The sequence below is a fragment of the Centruroides vittatus genome, unplaced genomic scaffold (genome assembly GCF_030686945.1).
Source record: "Centruroides vittatus isolate TY-2023 unplaced genomic scaffold, ASM3068694v2 contig_1154, whole genome shotgun sequence".
NCBI lineage: Eukaryota > Metazoa > Arthropoda > Arachnida > Scorpiones > Buthidae > Centruroides > Centruroides vittatus.
Window position 1 is genome coordinate 98,915 of NW_027120741.1, and position 18,789 is coordinate 117,703.

The window sequence follows — 18,789 nt, forward strand, 5'->3', positions numbered from 1 at the left end:
TCAAAAGTAATATGATCGTAATTAATTTTTTATATATAAATAAATAAATATACGCGAATAACACAAACCATTACCTTATATAAGTTACTTTAATATTACGTATAGAAACATCGATAACGATAAACAGACATCTTGTTGTTTCTCAATGAGAAGAAAGGATAAAAAAAACTAGTCTAAGTTTGTTATTTTATTACATTCTTATTTTTGTATCATCGTTCTTTAATTCTTGAAAAAATTCTACAAAATTAAACACACAAATTGTACAGAATGACAGCATATTTATTATTTTATATAGGTATATATAGTACATATATAAACAATTAATTATTTTTCTTAAAATTGAAAATCGTTCGCTCGAAGATAGATATATAAAATTGTTTTCCGTTAATAAGTAATGCCACTAAATTAAATTTTATATATGCAAGTCTTTGAATTAAATTTTGTATCAATATAAAAATAATTTTACACAGATATACAATTAAAATTAAAATAGAGGCCACTACAAAATATATATACATTGCGAAAATTATTTTTAACTTAAAAATCTATTAAAATTATAATTATAAAAATATTTTATATCAGTGTCAAATAAATCTATATTAAAAAATTATAATGAAATGATGAAAAGGAATGAATTACTTATTACGAATGTTTATAAGTTTATTTTCTCATCATTGGCTATACTATTTTTTGTCAAATTTAAATTTCATTATTTAATGTAAGATCCTGCAATTCATCTAATTAAATTGCAGGATCTTACATTATTGAATTGTTTTGTTATTAAACATTATTGAGTGTTTAAAGTGCGCTGTTAAAAAATCCACACTTCAACTCACAGTTTATCTTTGAGATCTTTCACTATTGTAGATAGAAACGTGTATTTGTGATAAAATTTTCATTGTCTCTACTTCATTTACATGACGTTCATTTTCTAAATTTATAATATAACAATTAAATACATTCTCGAATAAAATATATTGTCATTTCTTGCACCTTTTTTTGTTTTTTTTTTTTGAATTTAAAAAACAAGAATTGCTTTGTGTGTAATTAACTTCATTCTGTATTCGACGAAAATGCTAAGCCATTCGAGACTATTACTATTTAATTTAAACCATTAATTGGCTATATTTCGAATTTTGAAGTGCATTTCACTCAAGCTAAGAGGATTTTAGGAAGACCGAATGAGAGAGGAGATTAAGGCCTCAGCTACTGCTCTGGGGACCTGAGATCGAATTCGAACGGTCGAAAACCCTCAGGAATATTTCATGGATGATCCTATCCTACTGTCCCGTATATGTCGGATCCCGTCCCACATCACACGATAATCCCATTGTGGGCCTGGCCGAATCCATAATGGACTTGATTACAAGGTCCTCGTAGTGCCCACAGGGCGGAAAAATTTTTTAAAAATTAGGGCAAGAAGAAACTCATCTCATCCAAAATTGATATATTATAAAAAGTCTTGTATACATTATAAAATATTTTTAATAATGAAAATCAGTTTATATTCTTAGTAGTATTAATTTATAAATATTAAGTGCCCATAGTTTTTAATTGAGTTGTTTCAATAATATAGATTATCTATAAATCTCATAAATCAAAACTTTAAAAAAGAATATCAAATCGGAAAAGTAAAACTGCGACGTGCGATAACTTTTTTAATCTGTTTCGTGACCATTCGATACTTTAATTGACTTCTAGAATATCGGTATCTTTAACTGATAATCGATACTTTAGTATGCAGTAAGGGTCTTACTTAGTAATGTATGAAAAACACTTATTTTGAAACTCTGTACTTTTTATAATAGAAATCGAGAGATTAAAAAAGAAATGGGAAGAAGAGATGAAGGCAGCTATGGCCGAAAATAATCGAGAAATCAAAGAAATTAAACAGAGTTACGGTGAAAAGTTAGATGCTGCTAAACGACATCAAGAAGTAGTAAGTTTCTTCTTTTCATATAAAATATATATATATATATATATATATATATATATATATTTGAAAACAGCTAAATGACTTATGCTTATATTTTTTGCAGCAAGAAGAAGAAAAGCTGAAGTTGGAAGAAGAAAAGAAGAAATATCCTCATCTCGCTAATCTTAATTTTGATCCTCAACTTTCGGGTAAAATTGTTCACATATTAAAATTCGGAGATAATGTGGTTGGAAAAGGAGATGTGGATATCGTTTTACTTGGACCCAGGTTGTTATTATGTTCTCTCCTTTTTAATTAAATGTCTATATTAATCTAGAAATAAGTATAACACTGATTTCAAATTTGGTTAGTTTTACATAACCTGTCTGAAAGATTAGACAATCTCTCCATAAAATCATTAAATCGCTTTAAAAATAACCATTATCAAGCATTCATATATCGAAAATTATTTCACGGATTTATTTTCTTAAAATCTAAATTATTTGATAAATATATGAAAAAATATAATTGAAAAAGGAAATTATTCTTTTAAAATAATTTTTTATCGTAGTTCTCTTTTGTTTATTGTTTGGCATAGGTTGAACTAAATCTGAATGAACTGTAAGCAATTTATTGCAGTAGGCCTATCAGTTTCTTAAAATATAAATTTATGAAATCAATTCTTTCAACAACACGAGCAATTATTTCATTGTGATATCGTCACAATGCCAGGCTGCAATTTTTAATCATATTTTTAATTTATTTCATTTAAAATATATGCTCTCCACCTCAAATTAGTAGTAGGTCTTGCCCCTGCTACATCATACTTTTCCTTTAACAATAAAGTCGTGCCGATCATCTATCTAACGCCTTTCAGGGAAATTTTTGAATTGAAATAACATGACTTCTGATTTGCATTGGAAGTTCGCATATAAGGTTTCCATATACGGTCTCGTCTTTTGTGTATCTAAATCCGTTCTCGAGATTAAGGATGGACAGATAGACAGACGACAGTGGGAATTTATAAGTCTACATTTTTTCAAATTGCAGCCCAAAAACTCTGTTTCGAATAATGACTTTTTTTACGTTTATTTAATGTACGCAGGCTTCTATATATTTTTGTTTCTTAATAATGAGTAAATCATTCTTTTATCTAACTTAAGCCAATCACAGACATGAAACTAATGCAGCAATTATTTTATGACTTTTGTGTTTTTATTTGTTACATCATTGACAAATAATGTGCATTTCGGATTAATTTCACTCCTCTCTTGAAAAAGTACTGTAATAACTCTACTCTAAAATTTCTCTTTAATCTGACATATCGCTTTAAAGTATCACTCGAGTAATAATAATTTTAGATAAACTTATAATCGTTTTAACATATTAAAAATTTATATTCCTCGGTCCTTACTTGTTATAATTACTTTATACTCGTACATGTAATTCTTCTCTTCTCAAATATCACTACCAATTCATACTTTCTACTTCATTATTTATCTAGACTCGCGATTAAATGCTAATAGTAATGCATTCGTTTGAATGATTTTTATAATCGAATGATCATCCAGATTGTAAAATTCCTTCTTTTGTCTCAATTCCTGCAATTTTTCAAATATTTAGCGTTCAAAGGACGTTATAATCACTTCATATTTTGTACATTATGCATAAAAACTATTGCTATATTTTAAAATTGAGTTATTAATAAAGTTATTTTAATTATACTTAAATATTACTTCATACTTTTTTAAAGTGTTTCTATTTTAAATAAGTAACATATTCTTAAAAACTGAAACTATTTTAATTGTCCATCAAATAAGAACATATCAAAGTACATAATTAAAATAACTCATTTAATTTATTACTGGTTTTACGATACTTGATATACAACTGTCATACTGGGTGTGTAGTGCTTCTCAATGGAGTAAAATCATACCCTTGTGGTTTAAAATAATTTTCTGTTGCAAAATTTCGATTGTAATCTAAGACTTTGTAACTTTTTTGACAACGTTTTCATGGTATTTAAAGCCAAAATACGAATTAATCATTCCAAAAATTTCGAATAATTTCGATAATCTGATTGATTATTTTCGTTCGAATGAAACTCCTTTCTAATACCAAATATATCCTCTATCTATTGAAAAAAATATATTAAAGGATAAATATCTGGAAAATTTCAATTTGGTTTTATTTGTTCTAAATTAAATAATATTCAGTTTATTCCCATTTCAGATCTTATGCATGAAACAATATCACACGACTTTTAAAATAATTCATTCTGTTTTTGTCATACGATACCTTTTTAAAAGACATTTTATAACATTAAATTCTATTTTAAAATATATTTAAATTTTCCTGTTTGAAATAATACTCGTTATTTACTTTCGTAATGTATTTTGACTTATCAACAGATTAATTAGAAATATTTTTTAAAAGAAAGGGTTATACATTATATCATATAGCGTCATTTCACTTTAGTAACATAAATTTATTTTACTTTAACAACATATCATAGTAATATTTGCTTAATAATTTACTTTGTAAACTGAGTATCGTTATCTGAAATGATTTCTTGTGAGCAGAAATTATTTATTCTCTTTATTACATATGCTATAAAATATAAACAAAGGCTTTACTGAAAGCTATATGAGTTTATTCTTATCTTATAAGCTATTATTATTATTTATAAAAGGCGTTAAAAAGTAATAAAACTAATTAAAATAAAATCTAAATAAAGAAGTTTTATAACTTCTTTATTTAGATTTGTATATTCTTCGTTTGTATATTGACTGAAGTTTATAAATATTAATTTTTTTTAATTTGTTTTTTTTTTCAGCATTCAGCCAGAGCACGCACTAATAAGAGTACAAACGTATGGGGGTGTAACTTTAGAAAAGTGTACCAATGATGCTAGGGTGTTAATAAATGGCGATTCCGTTTCTAACAAAATTTCTTTACAACATAATGATAGGTATTACACTTTTATACCGATTTTTATTGTTTGTTTTTATCGAATTAGAATTTTTAAAAATGTCCTTTTTATTAGGATAATGTTTGGCACTACCCAGTTGTACATATTTATAAACCCGGAAGAAAGAAACAAATCAAATAAAAAATATCCCGAAATAACTTACGAAATGGCGCAAGAAGAAATCGCCATCAAAGCCGGAATCAATATGGCTTCGGAAGATAATTCTCGTGGTCTGTTATTGTTTTCAATGTCTCGATTTACCATTTTTTTTTTTTTTAATATATTCTTGTATACAATTAATTTTTGAATAATAAAATGGCTTCGACTTATTTTCTTTACAGAAACTGCCCTGCTAAACAAAGATTTGTTAGAAGTGCTTCCTGGTGTCGAAGAAGCTAATGCCATAAGTGAAGAATTAGACAAAAGAGTTAAATTTGAAATTTTGCTAATAGCTCCTCAACTACTTGGTAAACTAACGGGAAGAACGGAGGTTAGTTTCTCTTATAGGTTTAAAATTTAAACATAAATTACATGTCAATATATAGGCATAATTGAAGTTTATGCATGAAATAAAAGCGAGCGTAAAATTAATAAACAGAATCTCAAGCAGTAAGAAAATCGTTTCTATGATTTTAATGAATTTTTACGTTGAAAATTGCCATTATTATTATCAATAAGAAATATTCGTCGGCCAGAAGGTCGCATATAACGACGTTAACTATCACTGCGGATCCGAATCCACTCTAGACCTTATAATTTATAACGGTCAGCACAAATTAGACATTATTCTCCATCCGTCACCTACATTAATCGATGCCGTTACAGGTCAGGTACGCCCATAATGGACGAAATTGTGCTCATTACGGTGGACCTGACCTACAACGAGATATGACCATATAGCTTACAATAGCTGTCATTTTTCGTGTTAATTGATTAACAGTCATAACAAATATATTCTCAGATTAGAAGAAACCATGTTTTTTTTCTTTGTTTACTGTGCTTTGTCTTTAGGTAAATTTCGTAATAATTCGATTAATATTGGTTTTAACTCTTAAAGGTATATGTAAAAATGCGAAATTTAGAGACTTCGCAAGAATTCGAATGGCCAAAAGAAAAATTCTTGAATCGTCTCTATGTGATGAAAGAAATGTATCAGAATTACGAAATGGGTGAAGAAGAATGGGATTTACCTCCCGTAAGCTGTAAAATAAAATGTTTTGAAAAATAGTTCTATCACTTTTATTAATAATCTATATTCTGCTTTAGGAACGTGATCCATTTCTAGAAGATCCAGAAACTGATGTACGCATTGGCAATGTACAAGTTTATCTACAACCTTTAGCCTATTTGGTTTGTACTGTACATTACATTACATACTATCTTATTTATTAAATTATATTAAGCGCATTTAAATTTATTTTTATTAAAATTATGCATTTCTTAATATTACAGGTAGAATTAAAAGAACAATTAGAGATAATAGATTATAAAGGATCTGAAGTTGGAATGATGAATGTAAGTTATAGCCCTGAAAATAATATTAATCTGTCTATGAGACAAATTACGTATATTCTGTAATCGAACTTCATTACTTTGCTTGTACCATTATGTAAATTTTGATAGTGTTTTGTTCTAAAGCAGGGGTTGCAAACTGGTGGCCCGTTAAGGTTTCTTATCCGGCCCGTGGCCTTGATTTCTTTTCTAAAAATCAATGTTTGTAATATATTTCGGAGATTAAACCAGAAAAAATGCAAACTTATAACTGTTTAAATAAGTCGTAAAGGCCTGGCAAAAAAAGGGTCTTTGTTAAAGCCATTTTTTTAGTTTACAGTAGGATTTGGTTTACCGAATAATATTGAATACGCATATGATATACATTTATTTGACTGGCCCTTTGCTGCGTTTGAGTTTGAGACTCTAGTTCTAAAGCAATTATTCTGTTTTAAAAATGTTTAGCTTTAGCGCATCCTTTTGATACTTCTATAGCTACAAACCATTCAAATTAAGCATTTAAAATGCTTAATTTCAAAATGTGAAATTTTTGTTTCTGTATAACTACAGTAAATGGTATTATAAAATATATTCTTGCAATTTTTTTTGTTAAAAATCATTTTTATATTGAAGGAAGCACTAAATGTGAAGAATGAAGTAACGTATATTTATCCAACTAAAGAATTAATCCGTTTTGATACATAAATAATTATAAACGAGCAATTATTTATTGTGAAATTGTCATAATGCCGGGCTACAATTTTTAACCATATTTTTAATTTATTTATTGTAAGTTATATGCTCTCCACCCCAAATTAGTAATGCTTTGCCCCTGTACATCATACTTTTCCTTTAGCAATAGAGTCGTGCCGATCATCTATCTAACTCTTTTCAGGGAAAAAACTTCAAACTGAAATAACGTGACTTTCAGTTTATACCGGAACTTTATATATAGTTAATCGGAGCCTCTCGCTTTTAAGATTTCCATATCTGGTCTCGAATTTAATTTATCTAACGCTATTCTCGAGATTAAGGAAAGACAGACATTGAGAATGTATAGGTCTATAATTTTTTTCAAATTGCAGCTAAAATACTTTAAAATAATAATTTAAAGAACCATATTCAAGACTAGTCTAAAAGTTTCTGCTTTGCATTGTAGCTTAAGTAACAGTAACATTATCAATATTTTGATTATCCGTGGAACCACTTTGCCAATGTTAATCAATTCATATTATTTAGGATTAGAAATTACCACAGAAAACTACTTTTAGCCTTTGTTACGATCGCTTATTAGGCAAAGTAAGAATTAGCTCTAATTTTGGCAACTATGATTATCATTTTAGCAACTTTCAGCCATGCCATTAAAGTCCTTGTACAAAGTTACCTCTTTATTATCCTTTGCTGTCTAGCTAGTTCTTCTCTAATTCCTACAGCGAACAAAATTATTGCAACTTTTTCAAAAATCTAACTGAAATTTTTCACAGTTCATTATTTTTCCACTAAAATATCCGAACATAATTTCAATAAATATAAGTATTAATACTTGGCGGATATGAAGAGCTTCATGTAACAAAATCAGAATTTGGTTATGGCTGGCAATTATGAGAAGAAAATTAGAAAAAGCAACAAAGTATTCTAAATGCCGTTATTGCAGATTTGTCCTGAAACACAATCGAGTGACATGGATGTCAGATGAAAAAAAAAAAAAAAGGGAAATTAAAATATATGATACCTGATATGGTGTGAAAATTTTAATCGGTGATTTTAAGACTTTTTTCGGCATATAATGGATAATAAAATATGTGTAATAATACATTTACAGGTCGAAATAGTACCTTGTTCCCCAGAAGGACTAGAATATACGGAAAACGACGATATGTTCATAGATAATCCATTGGAATTAATCGAAAGAGATTTACATTTTATTTTTAAAATTCACGGATGTAGAGGTTTGCCAACGAGATTCACAGTAAGATTCACACTTTTTTTAAAATCACTTTTAATAATTTGATAATTTTATTTACTAAAATACGCTAATTTTTTCTTAATTAATGATTTTAATAGTAGTGAATTGAGACTAATTGACAAAATAAAAATTATTATATTTTTTTAATAACTAATTAGGCAACTAATTAAACATTTTTCAAGCTTATTAATTTTCTAATTTAGGATATACACTGCCGATATAGAGTATATTTAGATAAAGAAGATACAGTCACCGAAGTCATCAGCGATACTTCCAACCCGGATTTTAATCATAAAAAATTATTTTCCTTTCATCCAGTCACGCCTCAAGTACGATATCAATTTAAAATTTCTGATATAAAATCTCATATATTTTATCTATTATTTTTTCTTTATTTGCAGATGATAGATTATATTCAAGATGGATACATTACGGTACAGGTTTGGGGTAAACAGAAACCAAGAAAATCGGCCATAGCTAAGGCAAAAGGAAAAAGTACAAAGCAAATGTTTCAAGCTGATTTAATGAACCAAGCTAACAATCTAATGAACGGATTTAGGATAAATGGAAGGGTACGTAATACACCCAAATTTTTGTATTAATTTTTGGTTAATGTTACCCTAGGTACCAAGATGGCTCGTCTCTAATTCCAGCAAGGAAACAGTGGGACACACGTTCTAACCTAACCTAACCTATTCTAATAATTTGGTTGCTAATAATTATGGTAATTTATTAGAATAGGTTAGGTTAGGTTAGAACGTGCGTCCCACTGTTTCCTTGCTGGAATCAGAGACGATCCGCCATATTGGCACCAAGGGTAACATTAACCTAATTTTGAGTAAAATTTTGCTAAAATATCGCTTATTTTCAGACAGTCGATCCAAATAAACAAAGCATAATAGTTGAATTATTATTGATGAAGAAACAACAATCCAGACTTCATCAACGATTGGTATAAATCCATTTTAATCTCCCTAATTTATATATTTCGTAAATAGGATCATTTGGATTTTCAAAGTATTATTTCAAGTAAAAGAAATTAAACGTTATTCCATATAAAATAATATTTATTTAATTTTAAACGAATTTGTAGGCAAATATACGAAGATTAGTAGAAGAATCTGAGAAATATAAACGAAGATATGTATCAGTAGGATTAGTTAAAGAGCTTTTATATACAGCTACTCCAGAAATCGCTGAAGAACTTTTAGCCAATATTCCAGGTAAGGTAATATTAAAGTGAATATTTGTAATTCGTTAAATCCTCAAACTCTTTTCACAAATTCATCTTCTTTTAATGAAATTAATTCTTTTATAAACGTGTAGCCTACTCTCGATTCTAAAAATAGCTAGAGCTGTTAAAACTAAATGGTTAAGAACTATCAAGGATAAATTGTAGCTATAATTTAGATAAAACATTACAAAATCTTTACAGTTAAAAACTTAACAAAACGTTTTCCTGCAGATTAACGGTTGTTAAATGTTTCTAAGGGAAAAAAAGGAAAAAAGCGGTTATATTAATGACCGTACATGACAAAAATGGTGACTATTTATCTTTGCATTTACTCCCAATGGTACATTATCCAGTTAAATTCATTTTCACACTGATAAATAAAGTATCCATTATTTTAGTGTTTCAGCTTTGCTCGTCATTAATAATCGCATTGGAAGATGGCCAATTAAATTATCTGTAACAGATAAAAAAAATTCACGAAGTCTCTTCGTACAGCGATGACGTTTATAGCAGTTTTTTTTCGTTTTGAACTTTTAAAGAGAAAGATCTAATCGTGGTTAATTATATATAATATTTAGATAAATATCTACAGAAAAAAATTGCTCTATAATATATTCCACTAGGATAGTGGAATATATTATAGAGTAATTTTTATTATAGAGGATTCGTAGTTTAACATTAATATTCTGAATTTTGATCCAGAACTGTCGTTATTTTGAATAGAATTTCAAGAAAACCATGCTTACTTAAATATACGACAACAGAGTTAATTACGTAAAATTGATTATATTTAAATTTTATAAAAACAATACAAAAATGTCTGATAATTAAGAAATAATTCTCTTTCTAAATAAAATATTTATCACTCATTTAAGTTAAATTCGTTAAATCGGATAACTTTCATACTCGTAAATTACGTAACGCCCGTAAATTGTTATACTTTTCAGCTACCATTCCACTCCCCTGTGTAACGCTTTCGCATATAACCACTCCCAAAATTACGTTTAAAGTATATCCTCGATCAACCCCTTAATCGTACTAAAGAATAACAGAAAGCGTAGAGTACCCAACGTTACATTATTTTATTAATTACACATGTAACGTACAGAGCATTGACATAAACAGTGCGATTATCTGTGCACCACTTCAGAAACAAAAATCATTCTGTTATCCAAAGGTTAAGCATTACTTAATCTTTGTGTAAACATTCCCACCCCCTTGTAACGCATCGTAACGATTAACCGCGTACTCACTCACCCATATCTGCGTTATGTAATTTATGGACAACGCATATCGGATGATCGGGTGATAGAAAAAACAATATCACATGACAAAACGAAAATGCAATGATTATGATATAAACTAGCAGGTAGGCCCCGCGTTGCTCGGGCAAAAGTAACGATAGCGAAGATTAAGATTATTACGTTATAATCAACCTTACCTGTTTTCACAGAATGCAAAAATTGGGTCCCCCTGTTTCCAGACTAATTAGAGAATTTTTAGATTGGTCTAAAAATATGTTCGATTTCCCGCAAATACGAAAAAAACTGCGCTTGCGTCTTGCACGTCGCTTTCTCTTAACACTTCCATTGTTACTTAACACTTCCATTGTTGATGGAAGTGTTAAGCCTTAATCCTGTCCCTCTCCCCCGTGGGGAGGAATTTCGAAAAATCCCTTCTTAGTGTGCGTTCTTGTGACGTACCCTAACTGTGTACCAAATTTCAACTTTCAACTTTTAACGTTTGGGCTCTGCGCTGATTATTATTATTATTGTGTTGGGTTAAGTGAGAGATACTCGGTTAACACCGGTGGCTGTGTACTATGCCGGACCAAAGTCAAGCCATAGTAACCAAACCAGAAATTAAAGAAGTATATCAGTGTGTGTGTCTGTATTCAGGAATTTTCTCACAATATGACATGTATTCAATATAGTGGCCTTCTGTAGTGTGATGTATGTGTTTCTATTCAATTGTAATGTGTCCAGGCTTTTGTGTAGTGTGTGTGGTATGACACCTGTAGAGGAGAGAACAACAGGTACAATAAGCACCCTATCCATCCTCCACAGATGCCTTATTTCCTGGGCAAGTTCTGTGTACTTGCTAATTTTTTCAGGGCATGCGTTTTGTATATTGTGAGTGTTTGGAATAGATATGTCTATAATGTATGTGATTTTGTGTTTTTCAATGAGTGTGATGTCTGGTCTGTTGTGGTAAATTGTTTTATTTGTGATTATGGCTCTGTCGTAGTACATTTTGTGCGTGTTGTTTTCCAATACTGTCTGTGGAATGTATTTGTAGTATGGTTCGTAGATGTCTACTAATTTGTGTTTCTTTGCAAGCTCTTGGTGTATTATATTTGCTACTTGATTATGTCTGTGTAAATAACCTGTCTGTGCCAAGAGCTTGCAACCAGAAGTGATGTGTTGTATAGTTTCTGGCATGATGCGACATTTTCTGCATGTGTCATTTGTGAGTGTTGCATCTTTGAGTATGTGTTTTCTGTAGTTTTTAGTATTTATGACCTGATCCTGTATGGCAATCATGAATCCTTCCGTCTCCCCAAAGAGGCATCCCCGAGCTAACCAGCTGTTTGACGCAGTTTTGTCAACAAAATCCTGGGCCAGGTCGTAAGGATGCCTGCCATGGAGTGCCTTTCGAGCCCACGATTGCTTAATGGTGTCTATGCTTTTTATATGTTGTGTTGTGTCCATATGATGTGAGTGTAAGTTTAATGGTGTGTTATTTGAGTCTGCTAGAGTTACTGCTTTATGTAATTGTGATGTTTCTTGTTTTTTGTAGAAAAACTCTCGCAGTGACTGTATTTGTTTGTAGTGAAGGTTAACTATGTCAATCAGGCCACGTCCGCCTTCTTTACGTGAAAGGGTTAATCTTTCTCTGGCAGATTTAGGAGGATGTTGTTTATGCTTAGTAAGTGTTGTTCTTGTTTTCCTTTGGAGTTGCTCAAGATCTGTGTGAGTCCAATGTATAATTTCAAAAGAATATGTGAGTACTGGAATGACATATGTGTTTATTGCTTTAACTGTGTGTTTTGCATTTAACTCTGTTCTGAGAATAGCATTTAACCTACTTTGGTATTCTTTAATTAATCTTTGCTTTATTTGTGTATGTTCTGTTAGTTTGGCCTATTGGAATTTTAAATACTTGTAGAACTCGCCCTCTTCCATGGATTCAATAACGTCTCCATTTCCGAGCGCAAAATCTTTCTTCAGGATTCCTTTTTCTATGTGAAGTGTTTTGCATTTATCTAGGCCAAATTTCATTTGTATGTCCTTGGTGTATGAATGTGTGATTTGTAGGAGTTGATGAAGTTGTTTTTGTGTGGATGCATAAAGTTTTATGTCATCCATGTACATGAGATGTGACAGTGTAAACTGTGTTGTTTTTTCGTGTCTGATATTGTAACCATATTGCGTGTTGTTTAACATGTTGGATAATGGATTCAAGGCTAGGCAGAACCAGAGAGAACTCAAGGAATCTCCTTGAAAAATTCCTCGCCTAATAAAAATTTGGTTTGTTTGTATGGAAGTATTACTAACGCTGAGATGTAGTGTTGTTCTCCAGTGCTGCATAGTGTTTTGAAAGAATGCAATGAGTGATGGATATATTTTGTACATGTGTAGGATATGTAGCAGCCAACTGTGTGGAACGCTGTCGAATGCTTTTCTGTAGTCTATATAAGCCATGTGTATGTTTCTGTGTTGTTTGTGTGCTTGCCGTAGAATGACTGAATCTATGAGTAACTGTTCTTTGCATCCCTTGTGATTTCTACGGCAACCTTTTTGTTGTTCTGTTAGAATGTCGTGTTCTTCAATATGTTTGTATATTTTGTTTGCGATACAGGATGTCAATAATTTGTAGAGTGTTGGGAGACATGTAATTGGTCTGTATTGTGTGGTGTCTGTGGTATTGTTGTTTTTAGGTTTCATGTAGGTGATGCCCTGAGTAAGAAAATTTGGCATGTCTTGTGGATTGATGATGATGTGTGTTAGATGTTTAGCTAGTTCCTGGTGCAGTGATGTAAACTTTTTGTACCAGAAATTGTGAATGTTGTCTACACCAGGTGTCTTCCAGTTGTGTGTTCTGTTAACAGTGTATTGGAAATCATGTATGTTTATTTCAACACAGGGCATAGTTGGTATGTTGTGCAAGTTTCTGTTCTCCTCCTCGATCCAGCCTGCTTCAGCATTGTGCGTGACAGCACTGGACCAAAGAGAAGACCAGTATGTTGTGAGTTCTTCTTCTGTTGGTGTGCCACTGTGCTGTGTATCAGTGTTTGCTTTGTTATTAATTTGTCTGTAAAAGAGTTTTTCATTGTTTGTAAATAATTTATTTTGTTGTTTTCGTAGTGTACATGTTTTGTATCGTTTGAGTCTACGTGCTTTGGCAGCAAGTTTTTGTTTTAGTGTATCAATGTATTCTGTAATGTGTGTGTTGTGATGTTCATGTTTTGTGTGTGTTTTTATTTTCTTGAAAATGTTTTTGAGCTGTTTCCTTAATTTGGGTGTTATGTTGCTTTTAGCGTATTGTGTCAGCCTGCCTAATTGCTGTCTAATGTCATTTATTTGTATTTCTATTCTTCTCTGCCAGGCAGGCTTGTGATAGAATTTTGTTTTCTGTGTGTTTGTCTGTGATTGTACTTTCAGTCCATGGTGTGTCACTACTGTGACTGCCCCAGCGTAAACTAATGTATGAATGTCTGCGAGTGTAGAAATTGAATGAATGTAGTGTGGTAGTAAGTGAGTGTTTACATAATTTAGTGTTTTTCCTACTTCTTTTGACGTGTTGATTTTTGGAATTCGTGGTCGTTGTGTGGGATCTGTGCCTGTATATTTAGTGAGTGTTTCCTGAAATATAAGTGAGAGCATATTAACTAAATCCATGTCTATGTTATCAGTGATGGATGAGGAAGTGTCTGTAGTATCATTAGTGGTAATTGTTGTATGTGTGTTATTATCAATGCTTGTTGCTGGATTATCCTGACAGGTTACATGATCTTCATTAATGGTAGATGTTTCTGTCTGTTGATGTATTTGATCAGCAACCTGTTGTTTGATAAGTTCAAGTGTTGTTTGTGGAATAAGGTTGTTGTGTATAATTGTTCTTTTTTGATCAACAACCCTTTGTTCGGTGACAGTGAGATGAGGATACTGTTGTCTGAATCTATGGTGTAGTGGTTGTCTGTATGCTGTCATGTTTGTTTCGAGTTTTGTGATCGTGTAGTAAGTACGGATGATAAACTCGTTCATTTCTACTGTCCATTTCATCCGTTGGCGTGGTTTTCCAGCCTTTGTGGTCTGTGGATGCATTGCCACAGAAACACGAAGGCTGGGTTGGTTCCTCACATCTGTTGAGGGTATTGCAGTAGCCATGCTTGGGCTAGTGCTGCTTTCGCCCGGTAACCAAGGGAGACTGTGGCCTATTTTTCGAACGTGAGCCTCTGCCTAACCCACGAATGCGGACCTTGTTAACCCGGGCGACGTCCGAGCCGGTATCACACTTTGATCTAGTTATTACCATAATAAATATCACCACAGAATGTGGGTGTGGTCACTCTTAGCTTCATTTCTCCCCATAGACCTTACTGGCATGGGTGTCCCTACCAGGAGCTTGTGCTCCAGCCTGCATTGCCCTATGGATCAGTAAAATTACTGGGCTCTCCCACCATGACCAGGTAGTGACCACGGGAGAGTTATTATTATTATGTCGGGTTAAGTGAGATTTACTTGGTTAACACCGGTGGCTGTGTACTATGCCGGACCTAAATCAAGGCATAGTAACCAAAACAGAAATTAAAGAAGTGTATCAGTGTGTGTGTCTGTATTCAAGAATTTTCTCACAATATGACATGTATTCAATATAGTGGCCTTCTGTAGTGTGATGTATGTGTTTCTATTCAATTCTAATGTGTCCAGGCTTTTGTGCAGTGTGTGTGGTATGACACCTGTAGAGGAGAGAACAACAGGTACAATAAGCACCCTATCCATCCTCCACAGATGCCTTATTTCCTGGGCGAGTTCTGTGTACTTGCTAATTTTTTCAGTGCATGTGTTTTGTATGTTGTGAGTGTTTGGAATGGATATGTCTATAATGTATGTGATTTTATTGTGTTTGTCAATGAGTGTGATGTCTGGTCTGTTGTGGTAAATTGTTTTATCTGTGATTATGGCTCTGTCGTAGTACATTTTGTGCGTGTTGTTTTCCAATACTGTCTGTGGAATGTACTTGTAGTATGGCTCGTGGATGTCTACTAATTTGTGCTTCTTTGCAAGCTCTTGGTGTATTATATTTGCTACTTGATTATGTCTGTGTAGATAATCTGTCTGTGCCAAGAGCTTGCAACCAGAAGTGATGTGTTGTATAGTTTCTGGCATGACGTGACATTTTCTGCATGTGTCATTTGTGAGTGTTGTATCTTTGAGTATGTGTTTTCTGTAGTTTTTAGTATTTATGACCTGATCCTGTATGGCAATCATGAATCCTTCCGTCTCCCCAAAGAGGCATTCCCGAGCTAACCAGCTGTTTGACGCAGTTTTGTCAACAAAATCCTGGGCCAGATCATAAGGATGCCTGCCATGGAGTGCCTTTTGAGCCCACGATTGCTTCATGATGTCTATGCTTTTTATATGTTGTGTTGTGTCCATATGATGTGAGTGTAAGTTTAATGGTGTGTTATTTGAGTCTGCTAGAGTTACTGCTTTATGTAATTGTGATGTTTCTTGTTTTTGTAGAAAAACTCTCGCAGTGACTGTATTTGTTTGTAGTGAAGGTTAACTATGTCAATCAGGCCACGTCCGCCATCTTTACGTGGAAGGGTTAATCTTTCTGTGGCGGATTTAGGATGATGTTGTTTATGCTTAGTAAGTGTTGTTCTTGTTTTCCTTTGGAGTTGCTCAAGATCTGTGTGAGTCCAATGTATAACTTCAAAAGAATATGCGAGTACTGGGATGACATATGTGTTTATTGCTTTAACTGTGTGTTTTGCATTTCACTCTGTTCTGAGAATAGCATTTAACCTACTTTGGTATTCTTTAATTAATCTTTGCTTTATTTGTGCATGTTCTGTTAGTTTGGCCTATTGGAATTTTAAATACTTGTAGAACTCGCCCTCTTCCATGGATTCAATAACGTCTCCATTTCCGAGCGCAAAATCTTTCTTCAGGATTCCTTTTTCTATGTGAAGTGTTTTGCATTTATGTAGGCCGAATTTCATTTGTATGTCCTTGGTGTAGGAATGTGTGATTTGTAGGAGTTGATGAAGTTGTTTTTGTGTGGATGCATAAAGTTTTATGTCATCCATATACATGAGATGTGACAGTGTAAACTGTGTTGTTTTTTCGTGTCTGATATTGTAACCGTATTGCGTGTTGTTTAACATGTTGGATAATGGATTCAGGGCTAGGCAGAACCAGAGAGGACTCAAGGAATCTCCTTGAAAAATTCCTCGCCTAATAAAAATTTGGTTTGTTTGTATGGAAGTGTTATGAACCCTGAGATGTAGTGTTGTTCTCCAGTGCTGCATAGTGTTTTGAAAGAATGCAATGAGTGATGGATGTATTTTGTACATGTGTAGAATATGTAGCAGCCAACTGTGTGGAACACTGTCGAATGCTTTTCTGTAGTCTATATATGCCATGTGTATGTTTCTGTGTTGTTTGTGTGCTTGCCGTAGAATGAGTGAATCTATGAGTAACTGTTCTTTGCATCCCCTGTGGTTTCTACGACAACCTTTATGTTGTTCTGTAAGAATGTCGTGTTCTTCAACATGTTTGTATATTTTGTTTGCAATACAGGATGTCAATAATTTCAATAATTTGTAGAGTGTTTATTATTATTATTATTAACTCGTCTCGGTTATATACATATAGATTATTTGATTTTTGTCTGCTAATGGATTTATTACATCACTTCCAAGTAACTCTCGTAATGATAAATGAGTCATTTAATCGAAAATTGAGTTTTTTGTATCAAAAAATGTTCATGAAAATAGAAATATTCTAATGTTAAGTGTACTAATAATGGGTTAAGAGAGTCTTTAATTAGTTTACATGTTTCCTTGATAGATTATGAACAAAGCAACAAACATTATGCACCAACATCACCAAAATCGGAATGTAAATCATAAACAAAAAAAAAGTAAAAATGATTTAAATTTTTAATTTTTTACAGCTATTTTTGTTATATATTGATTCTTTGTCTAATCAAAAGTATCCCAACCAGTCAGGATTTTTAGTTACATATCAACTTAATACAGAACTGTACCAGAATAAATTTAATTTTTATAAACTAAAAGTGCAAAAATGAAAGAGAATAAAAATCAATTATATCTTGTATTTTAAAATTACATATATATATATATATATAATTTTAAAATACAAGATATATATATGTGTATACAGGGTGGGTCAAAAGTACCTTGCGCCCTTTTCATTTCAAAGTACTGAAGATATATTTAGTTTTGTTAATGCAGTTACATAGGAAGTCATGTATGGAGAATCGGATGAGACTTTTTTCTATTGACCTTGAAAAGTCACGTAAAACAAAACCACTTACTCCTCATAAAGTTGTAAATTATGTAGCCCCAAATGTATTTATTTGAATTCATAAAATGGTTTTGGATTAATTAAATGGTGGTCTTTAACTTTGTTTCTGGAACTTTTACGTTACTTCTGTTTATTAAAAAGTTGCAACTTGAGTAACCTTGAGAATGGTTTCAAGGTCAACAAAAAATTACTTTTCTATGCAATTACATTAACAAAATGAATGTATCTTCAGTACTTTTGGAAGGTTGCAAGGGACTCATTCTGTACGGTAATATATTTTTTCAAATACATCTTTTAAACTTGATATTAAAGGTGCAAACGATAAAATCGATTAAACTGTTGTTTATAGTAATATAAATAAATATATAAAATTCAATAATAATTGAAATCTTTTATTTTTTAGAATTTAAATATGAAAAAGAAATTTGGTTCTTTAATCAAATGTTTTTACTTGTCTGAAAGTGATTGCACTTCTGCAAATCAATATCAATATCAAATGCTTATATTTGGATTACTTCATAACAGACAGAAAGGTGAAATTTTGTTAAAAATAAAAGATTATTTATAAATTATTATGTTCCAAACTAATCAGTTTAAATGTAAAAACGTATTGAAAATATAAGGAATTTTTAAAATTAATATTAATATAAA

At 31.6% G+C, this 18,789-nt stretch overlaps 1 protein-coding gene across 2 annotated transcripts in view; it reads left to right on the plus strand.

Annotated features, from left to right (window-relative positions):
- The window catches only part of LOC136978748 (kinesin-like protein KIF28), a 54,886-nt gene that overhangs the window by 26,828 nt on the left and 9,269 nt on the right, over nucleotides 1–18,789 (plus strand). The window contains exons 12-24 of one of the 2 annotated variants that reach the window (XM_067274554.1): nucleotides 1,809–1,939; nucleotides 2,040–2,203; nucleotides 4,752–4,886; nucleotides 4,962–5,116; nucleotides 5,228–5,376; nucleotides 5,944–6,081; nucleotides 6,153–6,236; nucleotides 6,339–6,401; nucleotides 8,200–8,346; nucleotides 8,547–8,672; nucleotides 8,745–8,915; nucleotides 9,215–9,295; nucleotides 9,437–9,566. In XM_067274554.1, coding sequence (XP_067130655.1) covers nucleotides 1,809–1,939; nucleotides 2,040–2,203; nucleotides 4,752–4,886; nucleotides 4,962–5,116; nucleotides 5,228–5,376; nucleotides 5,944–6,081; nucleotides 6,153–6,236; nucleotides 6,339–6,401; nucleotides 8,200–8,346; nucleotides 8,547–8,672; nucleotides 8,745–8,915; nucleotides 9,215–9,295; nucleotides 9,437–9,566 — 1,674 coding nt within the window. Of the gene's footprint in view, nucleotides 1–1,808; nucleotides 1,940–2,039; nucleotides 2,204–4,751; nucleotides 4,887–4,961; nucleotides 5,117–5,227; nucleotides 5,377–5,943; nucleotides 6,082–6,152; nucleotides 6,237–6,338; nucleotides 6,402–8,199; nucleotides 8,347–8,546; nucleotides 8,673–8,744; nucleotides 8,916–9,214; nucleotides 9,305–9,436; nucleotides 9,567–18,789 lie in introns of those variants that run through there. The other variant, XM_067274563.1, reaches the window with a different exon arrangement.